The sequence below is a fragment of the Cervus elaphus genome, chromosome 17, assembly GCF_910594005.1.
Source record: "Cervus elaphus chromosome 17, mCerEla1.1, whole genome shotgun sequence".
NCBI lineage: Eukaryota > Metazoa > Chordata > Mammalia > Artiodactyla > Cervidae > Cervus > Cervus elaphus.
The window spans coordinates 46,176,204-46,188,951 of NC_057831.1; the positions used below are offsets into that span (position 1 = coordinate 46,176,204).

Consider the following 12,748-nt stretch of genomic DNA (forward strand, 5'->3'; position numbering starts at 1 on the left):
TCCACAGCCTGACCTAAAGGTCTCCAGCAATGCCTGATCATCCTAGATCTTTCTGGTCACACTTACCTCGTCTTCCCAGTGTCTGTTTCTGTCCTTCACTCTCCGCAGCCACTTTTTTTCACAATCTTAGCAAAAGACATCACTTTCTCTTAACCAGAGAAAACATAAGTCATCAGAAGGAACTTATCCAAATTCTTTCCGTGAAACCTGTGAACTTTATTATGTCAGCACCCGTTCTTGCCTCCTCTACTTTTATATCTAAATCTTGTGAAAGAAAATTCTATGCTGAATGCTCCTATTTTCTTAATCCCATAATCACTCAGTGTACCTTACTCTGGTATACATTCTACCAAATGACAATAACTGTCCTAGCTAAAGATATCAAGAACAGTGGACGCATTTTAGTCTTTACATTTTACTGCATTTGATACTATTATCTATTCTGTCCTTGAAATATTCTTGGTCTTTAATTTAGTTCATCCTTTTTTTTAGTTATTTCCCTCTTTCTTTCTTTTTTTTTTCAAGTCTGCATTTGGGTTCTGGTACAAACCTCAAGTGCTTGTGTTTTTCAGAATTCAATTTTGATCTTCTTTTCATTCTGCACGTTTTCCTTAGACTGATTCACCGATCGTTTTTTTCTGTAATGGCTTCAACTCTGTTTTAAGACAATCAATCATTGTCTTAAGTCTAAAACTGTTATTTCCAGTTTCCTACAGAACTCTTAATACATGCTCCAAAAGTATATCAGACTCATGATGTTTAAAAAAAAGGCATAATCTTTACCTCAGTGCATTTATGGCCATCCAAGAAATGTTGAATTGTCTCTCCACCATGCTATTCTCTCCCTGGAAAAAGGTCTCAGACTTTCTTCTTGTTGGGTACTCTTGTGTTCTTTCACGTGCAGCTTATTCCATCACCTTTCCTGAGAGACCTTCCTAACCTCTTCTCTACCTTGTCTTCTTCTGACTCCATCACTGCTACTGTTAGATACTTCCTTCTTTTTCCTCCTGTGGAGCAATGACCTAAAGTCAAAGAAAGATATACCATACTTCTTACTTTATTTGTCTGCCTCCCTTTCTAGACTGAGGCTTCCTTGGTGGCTCAGATGGTAAAGAATCTTCCCGCAATGCGAGAGACCCGAGTTCAATCCTTCGGTCAGGAAGATCCCCTGGAGAAGGAAATGGCAACCCACTCCAGTATTTTTGCCTGGAGACTTCCATGACCAGAGAAGCCTGGCAGGCTACAGTCCATGGAATCACAAAGAGTCAGACACGACTGAGCAACTAACAAGTTCATGTTCTTTCTAGATTGAGTACCTGGGGACAGGAATTGTTTTCTTCTTCATCATCTTAATGTCAGTATCTTGTACAGTGTCTAAAAATGATAGGCTCATCTAAATGCTTACTGAACAATTAAGTATAAAATTTTAGGACTCTTTGTGAGTTGTTTGATTTTTTAAGTATATATTTTCTTCTTCTCTTTAGTTAAATGGATAGTCTAAGTCTAAATAAAATACCAAATAGATACATATATTAAAATTATTCTCTGATGCTAAAAATTTTGGCTACTTTGCTTTTCAAAGATTGCTTTTATAATCATAATTTATTGCTCTTAAATGTCTATTTGCCAGAGCTTATACAAAGTACTCTTTAAATATTCTATTATTGGTGATTGTTTTATTTTATAAATTGTTTTCTAATAATGTCTTTGTCTGCTTTTAGGTTAATAGAATAAATTAAAAGGTATTCCCTCTGCTTCTGTCCTGTGAAGGAGATTGTAGAAGACTGGCAGAATCTCTCCCTTAAATGTTTGGTAGAATTCACCAGTGAACCACTCTGGGCTTTGTACTGTCTATTTTGGAAGGTTATTAATTATTAAGTGAATTACTTTAATAAATCTAGGCCTATACACATTGTTTCTTCTTGTGTGAATTTCAGCAAATTTTCAGCAAAATCTTATTCAAGTAATTGATCCATTTCATCTAGGTTATCAAATCTGTGGGCAGGGAAGTATTCCTAGTATTCCTCTATTATCCTTTTAATGTTCAAAGGATCTTTCACTTCTGATTTGGGTAATTTGTGTCCTTTCTCTTTTTTTCTTAATTAGCCTAGCTAAAGGCTCATCAGTGTTCTTCATCTTTTCAATGAACCCACTTTTGGTTCCAATGATATTTCTCTATTGATTCCTGTTTTCAATTTTATTTATTTATGCTCTATTCTTATTGTTTCTCTTCCTCTGCTTACTTTCAATTTAATTTGCTCTTCTTTTCCTAATTTCCTAAGGTAGAAACTTAGTTTATTTATTTTAGGTCTTTCTTGTTTTCTAATATATGCCTGCATTTAATTCTATAAATTCCATCTAAGCATTGCTTTTACAGCATTCCCCAAATTTTGATGTTACCTTTTCATTCAGTTCAAAATACTTCACAATTTTTCTTGAAATTTCTTCTTTGACCCATGTGTATGTTGTTTAATCTCCATGTATTTGGGTATTTTCCAGTTAATTTCCTGTTACTGGTTTCTAGTTTAATTCCACTGTGGATCTGAGAGCAGACGTTTTAGGATTTCTATTCTTTTAAATTTGTTAAAGCTGTTTTATGACCCAGAATGTGGTCTGTCTTGGTGAATGTTCGATGTAAGCTTGAGAATCATGTGTGTTTTGCTGTTGTTGGATGAAGTAGCGTATACGTATCCATCGTATCCGGTTTATTGGTGGTGGTGTTGAGTTCAACTTTGACCTTACTGAGTTTCTGCCTACTGAATCTATTTCTGATAGAGAAATGTTGAAGTTTTATTTCAATTGGAAATGCATGGTTTATTTTATAAATGATGCTGATGACCACCCTTCTGAAAGAAAACAATCAGACCTTTGGCTTGCAAAATATAAAAATAAATTCCAGGTAGGTTATAAACATGTAAATTTAAAATATCAATTTTAGAAAAAATTAGGAAAATACTTACATAAATATGTGGTGTAGGAGAGCCTTGCCTAAGACAAGCAAGAAAACTTAAATCCATAAAGAATTTTGAAAAATTTGTCAATGTATACCATAAACAAAAACAACACATATTAATTTGAAGAAAAAGTATTTGTAACACAAATGACAAATGTTAATCCTCAGTATAGATAAAAGATCTGACAAATTAATGAAATAAATGTAATCTAACAGAAAAATATGCAGACCATGGAAGTGAAAGTTCAATGGCCAATAAGCATATGAAAGAAAGTCAACTTTATTAGTATTTGAGAAAGTCTAAATTCATACAACAATAAAATAATCATTATTTTTACCCATGGAAAAGTTAAAATGGTGAAAGTGAAAGTCGCTCAGTAAAGGCATATGTGCATGAGGATATTTACTGTAGTACTTCTAGTAACAAACAGCTAGAAACAACCTGAGTAGTCATCTGTAGGGGAATGGTTAAATAAATCGTGACATAGCTGTAGTACAGTTATAAAAATATTAAAGCTTATGTGTTGATAGTTATTTAAAAGACCGAGAGAGATGACCGTGACACATCACTAGAAACTGAAAAATAAGTATAGTATGATTCCATTTTATGTTAACAAACAACAGCTAAAACCCTCAAGTATGATTATGTATTTATATAAGCATGGAGAAAGGTATGGAAGGATGTAAGTTACAGATAATGTTATTAATACAAATATAAATAACATTAGTTTCTTCAGCATGGTAGGAGGGAAGAAAAAAAGAGTATTAGTTTTCTTTATTCAGCTCTAGATTGTTTCACTTATTTTAATGGTTATATATCAGTTTGTAATTTTAAACTTTTTATTTTTAAAAAGTGACATAACTATAAACAGCTTTTCTGCTACGTTCACTAGAAAACACTAAAGTATAATATTGTGCCCTTTGCCAGCTGTCAGGATTGGTGTTTGAGTTGGGTGCTGTTCCTACCTTTAAAAATGTTCTTTTATTCTAGCGAGAGAGGTAGATTTAATAAATATAACAGAAGGTAAATAAAAAAGTAAAATAATTTTTCTTTAGGTAAGAAAACATCATGAATGAGAACAAAATAAGGCTTTTTAATTAAAATTAAAATGACTAAAAATAGCCAGCAAGTCCCCAGATTATCTTTATGTGATGAGCATTTTGACTCAAACCAGAGAACTGTGTATCAAGCATTTTTTAAGACAAAGAAATTGTATTTCAGGAAACATAGGTTTGGACACCATCCAGCCATGGCCGCTGCATGCATCAGATATTCTTCTTTGTCCCAGGTGATCGTGTCCCACAACTCTTATTTGTTTGAGGGACTGTCTTCAGAAAGAATCACACAGACTGCGGTGAGGGAGCCAAGCAGTATTTGGATAGGGGTGGAAACCAGGGCTAGAGTCCCCTAGAGATGGATGGAGGGATTCAGAGAAACGCAGGGATCAGCTTAAGTAGTCAGATGATATTTCCATCTCTCTTTAACACAGCTACTACCCAGTTAATCTTGACCTTTTTCAATCTTTATTATGAACACCTGACCAACTATTAGCCTGTCCCTTAACTGGATAACATCTTACGTCCTTCCTCCCCCTTTCTCTTCCTCTGTCTTTTCTTCTTTTTCCTTCCCCCGTTTTCTCTGCTTCCTGTCCTTCCTCTCTTATTCTTATTTCTTATTCTCTATTAAATGGCTTCCCTTGTGGCTCAGCTGGAAAAGAATCTGCCTGCAATGCGGGAGACCTGGGTTTGATCCCTGGGTTGGGAAGATCCCTCCAGAGAAGTGAAAGGCTACCCACTCCAGTATTCTGGCCTGGAGAGTTCCATGGACTGTATAGTCCATGGGGTTGCAAAGAGTCGGACACAACTGAGCGACTTTCACTGTCACTTCACTTTCAGCCTAATCTTATCACTGTTTAGAGTTAATTCGATTTTCTAATATCATGGTACCATATTATTTTTTTAACTGATTTTGCTTTTGCTAAAATTTTACTAAATTCTTTACAATTAAAAAAATTTATTTTATATTGGAGTATTGTTGATTAACAATGTTGTGTTAGTTTCAGATGTACAGCAAAGTAATTCAGTTATGCATCATATATATGTATCTATTCTTTTTCAAATTCTTTTCTCACTTAGATTATTACAGAATATTGAACAGAGTTCCTGGTGCTATAGCTGATTTTTATTTAATTTTTAAAAGCCTTGACTCAGATTTAAAGAAAAGTATACTACTGATTCTATTGATCAATGTCATTAAAAGTCCTGAACCCTTATCATTGTCCATTAGCCAAATGAGATGAGAATGTTTGACATTCTCTCTTAAAAATTTGACATACTTTTCCAACCTATGTTTAAATCATGTACACATTAGCTATATAGCATTATGTATAGTTACAACCATTATATTTTGAACTAAAAATGAATAATTAAAATTTTTTCAAAAACAAGTCTGATTTTTTTTTTCATATGCTATATGATAGCTTTTACTACCAGGGATGATTTAGTATGCTTAAATTTTATTATTTTATAATAATTTAGATATTAGAAAGGCAGTATAGAGTAGTCACTGGGTTTTTATATAGGTTCTGGGGGTTTCCTGGAATCAAATCTTACTACCTTTGTGGCCTTGAACAGAAAGTTACTTCTTTCTCTGGGCCTCAATTCTTCAAATGTAAATGGGAATAATAATCATTGAACAGGTTTATTTTGTTGATGTGAGATTAAATAGATTAACATGTATATTGGGTAAAACAGTTCCTAATAATTACTTAATAAATACTACATTTGCTGTTAAAGTTAAATTACAGTTAAATCAATTTAGCAAATATTGATTAAATACCTACCAGTTACCAGATTTTATCTTAAGGGATGGGATTAAGTCTGTTTATTAATCATCAGCTATTAGCCAGGCATGGAGACTCTAGTAATGAATAAAATAAAGCCCTTATTCTCCTAGTGTATATAATACTATTAATGATCATTATTTATTAAAGTTTGAGGCTGACTTTATAAATGATTGACTTTTAATGTTTTTGTTTTTCTTTTAAATCTAGGATATTTTATATTATGAGCAGCTTAAGACAAATGTGATACAACATGACCTTTTGGTGGACAGTCTAATTTATAAAGTAAGTAAAGCTGTAAGTTTTTCCATTTTGTTAACATTAAGCAATTTTCAAGAGTCTTCTTCATGTAGGTGCTGCACTATCTATGATGATACATATTAACCTTAAAAAATAATTTTAAGTGATCATTATACTTAGGACGATAAGGTTGACCTTCAAAATCTGCAGTTTCTATTCAATGTTATCTTTCACTTTGCAGCTGTCTTCACAATCCTTTCTTGACCCTCCCATTTATTGATTAAGTGAATGATATTTCTTGTCCTTATAAATTCCAATTTTCCACTCAAACTCTACAGAAAATCTACTAAAAGAAAAAATCAGATTATGGATTTCTTCATCTTATTTATCCCACAGTTCTTTAGAGCCTGCTTATTTTATTATATTGAAGTCACAGCTTATTTTTAATTTCTTTTGATTTCTAGACATAGAGTTAAACACATCTCAAGCTTTATGATAGGGATACATTGAGTTTTTGCTTTTAGGCGTCTGTCATTGAGAGTTGAAATGCAGATGCTGAAAGCATGGCGTAGGGTTTGACTGAATCTGGATTCATAATTGGGTTGCTTAAAAGACTTAGATTTTAGATTTAGAACTTGTAAGATAGAGGAGAAAGGGCATATTTTTCCAGATCTCAGAAACAGGGGAAAAAAGAATCAAAGATTTGTCTGGGGAGAACATAACAGAAGTTGATAACAACAGTGACTGCTAGTGTTTAATGATTGCTTACTGTGTGCCATACAATGGTCCAGACTCTTCACATAGATTGGCATCTGATCCTGACAGCTACCCCAGGGGAGTGAATACTGGCATTTGGGCTATAAATGATAAATTTTTTTTTTTTCCTGAAAAACAAGTTGCATTCTACAAGATCATGCATTAAAAATAATAGAGCTTATAGGAAAAATAGGGTTGGGTTGCAAAAGCAACTTTATAGCCAAAGTGCTAACAGAAACAATCATTGGGAGATGAACTGGACAGCTCAGGCAGGCTGCTCCCGCTGGAATTATTAAAAATGGACAAAACTAACAAAGGGTAAGTGCTAAGATAATTCAGTTGCGCAGAGCCACTGAGGCTGCTGTCCAGGGGGGCACAGGAGGAAGTGTGGCAGTTAAGAGATGTGCAGGGCTGGGGGTGCGCCTCTGGAGACAGGGACCCCGTGCAATCATTCATTTTCCGTTCTCTTGAAATTTCCATTCTCTTGGAAGCAGGCAAAGGGCTCATGCCTGCAGAAGGCTTTGCCTTTTCCTGCTGAAGGATGTAATTCTACTTCTGCTGTTCTGACTTCTCTTTTTAAAGGAAAATCGCATTTGAACCAACACCATTCTCATGTTATACTGACATCATTTCCTTACTCACCAGCCACATACTGATAACATGTATTATAGCAAAGTAGGAAGTATTAATACTATTACTTTACTGTCTTACAGATGAGGGAACTAAGGTAAACAAAGAGTAAAGAAATCTGTTTAAATTCATATATTAAGTAGTAAAGCCAAGATTTGAATCTAGGTAATCTGACTTCACAACCATACCTTTAACCACTATGCTCTACAGGGAGGAGGATGAGGAGAGTTAAGAGGATGCAGTCTTTTGATGAAAAGTCTTGACTCTTGAAAAACTCTTGAAGTTTTTACATAGATTTGGATCACAGGTACTGCTTACCGACTTTGAGGTCAAATGACTGTACACAGGGGATTATCTTAGCAATAGCCTAAGAGATCTTTGGGGCTTTAAGACTTTTAATCTCCTCTCTGTTCAAAGGAGAGAAGACTCACAAGAGAAGTTCAAAAATCCAAGAGTGCTCGCATTCGAGTCCTTTGCTGCCCACATGGATTTCAGTTAGAATCAGTAAAGCAAAAAAGTCATGAGAAAGTGGTAAACAGCTTGTGTCTGAACAATCGAATGTAAGTTTTGGTAGAATCAGTCCTGATGATCCACAGCATGAGTGTTTACTTACGTTAGTTAAACTCTGCTGATCTTACTGAAGCAACTCCAAATAGTATTAAAGTCAGCCCTTAAGGGAATGAGCATTAAAAACATAATCATTTGAAGTTTCATTACAACTCCCTTTGGCAAAGATTCATTTTTAATTTAACTGAAAATAAAGTAGAATTATTTTAGTGGTTAAAGAAATGAAGGAAACAAGGCAATACTTAAGTATAGAACATCATCAAACCCTCCCTAAGCTAAAATATCTAATGATTCTCTCTGGATTGTGTTTTTTTTTTCTCACAAACTTGCCCTGAATCCACACCATCTACAATTTTCTACCACTTAACTGTGATCTGACAGTTCATATCACTGTTTCTCAACCTTTTCTTCATATAAGAGAAAATTTTCTCTAATATAAAAAATTAAATACCAAAGAATAAGATTCTGTCAGAAAGAACAAGCTTTGGAGGTCCATAAGCCATTGTACTATGTAAAAAATTTTGATCCCCAGGAATGAAGCCCCCTTAGAGGCAACATCGTCCTCCTTGAGATTGCGTGATCTCTACTTCTGCCCATGTTGTGACTGACTCCTTTCTTTTCTCTTATTCTGTGTCTTTCAGTTTTTCTAGGCTCGGCACATATTCACTATCTCTAGGGTCATCCACAAGTCATTTTATCCTCCTCTAATTGCTGTTTTGATCAATAGCCCAATTGAATTTTGAAGGTTGGGCAATATTTTCATAGATTTCTATAATATTTGCATAGATTTATATTATATTTATAATTATATAATTATAATATTTGCATAGATTTCTATAATATTTCTTTGGGGCATGTAACCAGTATTTCTCATTCTCCAATATTTCTACCATGTATGTTTTCTTCCTGGTGAGACTGAAGATAAACTTTGTCTTGTTTGCTAACAAGTGATGACTTGCAAATGAATAATTACAAAAACATCAAAGATTTTTGGTATTTTGATGGAATGGCATGAATGTGGGCTTGAACGATGGAGGACCAGATTGAAAAGTAATTTGATGCCAGATTTTTACAGTGGCTTTTGGACATTGTGATTGCAAATGCTTTTCTGATTTTAAGATGCCTAAACATTAGATTCAAAGGAGATAAAATTGAAATAAATAATAAGAAATTACTAATGGAACCCAAACAAGTGTACATAATTTGAAGTCAAGTAATATGTCACATATATTAGTTAAATAACCTTATAAATTTATTTCTGAATTAAATCCAGTGATAAAATCCAATTGAGAAGTTTATAATCATATGTGAAATAATAAAATCACTTCAGTATTATTTCTATATGTTACATTTATGTCTTAGTACTATAAACATACTCATTTAAGTTCTTTTCAGTGCTCTCTACTTTTAATTATAGGATGTGAAATTGACGGCAAGCAATGATGATTATTATTTTGTATTTGAAGATTATTTATATCAGGTAAGTTGAAAAATTAAAATATATAATGTTCTTGTTTTAAATTCTCTAACTCAGGCTACTTTAGAAAATATCTGTTGTTAACTGAATCCTCCTAAAATCCACACCTTGTTTCTTTTTTATCAAATTAAATTTTCCAAGTTTGGGATCAGGTTAACTTTTGTTCTTACAAGGGACTCGGTGGGAGGGTAAGAGCTACATCCCTGTTCCAACCAGGAGAGGTACAGGCGCAGGTTCGTAAACTGAATGTCCACTTCATATGTCAGCTGTCCCAAGGTGTGTAGAGAAAGCATTTTTACATGGTACTTTTCTATTAAAGGTCTTGAGTAAATCATTAAGTGCTTTGAAATCAGCTTGAAGAGTTGTGATTACTCGTTGATCACATCATATGGTGATACTGTGGATATTTGGATTTACCTACGTCTTTCTCATATCTGATAAAATAGAAATATCACAGTTAGGAAATAAGTGATTTATGTAGAATTGCTTAAATGATATTCTTTTTTTTAAAGATCACACACACATAGATAGAAGATAGATAGATAGATAATATGATCTTGAGTGAATGTCAATATGTGTCATGGAAAAAACATCTAGATTCCACATGGCAGTTTCTGCTTGACTAAATGTAAATCAGTCCCAGATGTCTAATTAGCAGGTCTCTGATGGTAATAGTGATTGTAGTTGTGTATCTGTTTAAGAAAAGAGTTAAATAAGAATCTTTCTAGAAGGTTTAATTAATTGTCTATTCCAAGAACTAAAGTCCAAAAGATTTTATAAAATTTACTTATAAAATTAAAATTTGAAATAACCTTGGGAAGAATTTTAAGGGAATTTCCATGATTTCAAATATGCCATTAATTTTAAAAATTTTAAAAACAGTTAAGGCTTAAAATCCCATTCTTTCACATATTGTTATTGATTAAAATTTGGACAATATAAAAACCTTAAAGTTTATTTACTTATGTAGCAAATATGTAGCCTGATACCTGTTTTTTGGTACTCAGTCAAATTTTGAATGTACAATAAAGTTAAAGCTTCATTTATATAGTAAGTTTTGTTTCTGAACTGAAATACTGAGTAGAAATTATCGCTTTTGGTATTGTAGCATAAGGAGGTCCATAGAATCACCCCTATTAGAAAAAGCAAAACCAGTGAAAATTATTTAAAAAGAAAAAAAAAAATTAAAGTATCTGGAAACTGTCTTAAGATTAGATGTCAAGTCAACAAATAAAAACATTTATTCAGGAAAAGTGACTAAGTCTCAAAACAGTCTGTAGCACTTGAGCCATGATGCACTCTCTCCCTCCTCTTAGCCCCAGATCATCATGATGGAAGCTTCAGTTCAACTGAGTGTGGCTAGGAAGGTGGGGTTCCTTTTTCGTGTAATTTCTAGTCAAAGACTGCAGTATCTCTATAGAAGACTCTGTTCTGTGCTCACTCGCTCAGTCATGTCAGATTCTCTGCAACCCCATGAACTGTAGCCTGGCCCCCCTGTCCATGGGGATTCTCCAGGCACGAATACTGGAGTGGGTTGCCATGCCCTCCTTCAGGGGAGCTTCCCAACCCAAAGGTCGAACCCAGGTCTGCTGCATTGCAGGTGGATTCTTTATCATCTGAGCCACCAGGGAAGCCCATAAAAGGTTCAGGTAACCAGTATTTCTCCTCCTCCTCAGCTCTGTGTTGCAGATGCAAAATTTCGGAAGAATGCTGCCATGAAGTCAGGGGCTTCCTGCCTCCACTCAGAGGGTAGCCCTCTGTCAAGAGCAGGCTTGAGTCAGCTCTGTGACTTGTTCTCTGTAGTGGCTGCACCAACGTGCATTCCTGCCCGCAGTGCGCTAGGCTTCATTTTTCTCTGGACCCTCACCAACACTTGTCTTTTTTTTTTTTTTTTTTATGGTAGCCATTTTAACAGGTATGAGGTGATAACTTTCTGGTTTTGATTTGCATTTCCCTGATGATTAGTGATGTTGCATACGTTTTCATGTACCCGTTGGCCATTTGTATGTCTTGTTTGGAAAAGTTCTATTAATTTCCTTTGCCCACTTTTTAATTGGTTTTTGCTATTGAATTATAGAATTCTTAATAAATTTTGGATATTAGCCTCATATCAGACATAAAATTTGCAAATATTTTCTCCCTTCCTGTAGGTTGCCTTTTCATTTTGTTTTTAGTTTCTTTTGCTTTATAAAGGTTTTTAGTTTGATATAGTTTCACTTATTTATTTTTGCTTTTTAGCTTGTGTTTTACTATCTTCCCTGGTGGTTCAGATGGTAAAGTGTCTGCCTACCATGTGGGAGACCTGGGTTCGATTCCTGGGTTGGGAAGATCTCCTGGAGAAGGAAATGGCAACACACTCCAGTGCTCTTGCCTGGAAAATCCCATGGCCAGAGGAGCCTGGAAGGCTACAGTCCATGGGGTCACAAAGAGTCGGACACGACTGAGCGACTTCACTCACTTACTGTCATAAAAGGAAATTACTATGAAGACCTAAGTCCAGGAACTTTTTTTCTATGATTTCTTCTAGGAATTTTATGGTTCAGGTCTTATGTTTAAAGTCTTAAGTCCATTTCAAGTTCACTTTTGTGAGTGGTGTAAGGTACAAGTCTAATTTCATTCTTCTGCATGTGGTTATCCAGTTTTCCCAACCCTGTTTATTGAAGATACTATGTTTTCTCCACCGAGTATTCTTGGCTCCCTCGTTAAATGTTAGTTAACCATGTGTGCGTGGTTTATTTCTGGGCTCTCGATTCTGTTCCATTGGTTCCTGTGTCTGCTGATTACTATAACTCTGTAGTATAGCTTGAAATCAGGAAGTATGATGCTTTGTTATTCTTCCTTGAGATTGCTTTGTCTCCTCAGTTTCTTTTCTGGCTCTATACAAATTTTAGGATTGTTTTTCCATTTCTGTGAAAAATGCCCATTGCAAATTTTAAGAGGAATTGCATTGAATCTGTAGATGGCTTTGGGTAGTATGGCATTTTAACAGTGCAACTTCTGATCCGAACATAGATATTGTTCCATTTGTGTCTTCTTCTGCTTCTTTCATCAAAGTCTTGTAGTTTTAAGTGTGCAGATCTTTCACCTTCTTGGTTAAATTTATTCCTTAGTATTTTATTGGTCTTTTTTATACTATAGTGAATGAAATTATTTCTTTTTCAGCTGTTTTGTTCTTAGTGTATAGAAACACAACTGTTTTCTGTATATTGATTTTATTTCCTGCAATTTTACTGAATTTTACTGAATTTCATTGATTAATTCTGGCAGATTTTGGATGGAGCC

The 12,748-nt window shown here is 34.4% G+C and overlaps 1 protein-coding gene across 4 annotated transcripts in view; it reads left to right on the plus strand.

The window, feature by feature from the left end:
- Window positions 1–12,748, plus strand: part of TBC1D19 (TBC1 domain family member 19) — a 166,141-nt gene that overhangs the window by 103,747 nt on the left and 49,646 nt on the right. For all 4 annotated transcript variants that reach the window (XM_043871116.1, XM_043871115.1, XM_043871118.1 and 1 more), the window contains 2 exons: window positions 6,007–6,081; window positions 9,407–9,469. In XM_043871116.1, coding sequence (XP_043727051.1) covers window positions 6,007–6,081; window positions 9,407–9,469 — 138 coding nt within the window. The remainder of the gene's footprint in view (window positions 1–6,006; window positions 6,082–9,406; window positions 9,470–12,748) is intronic.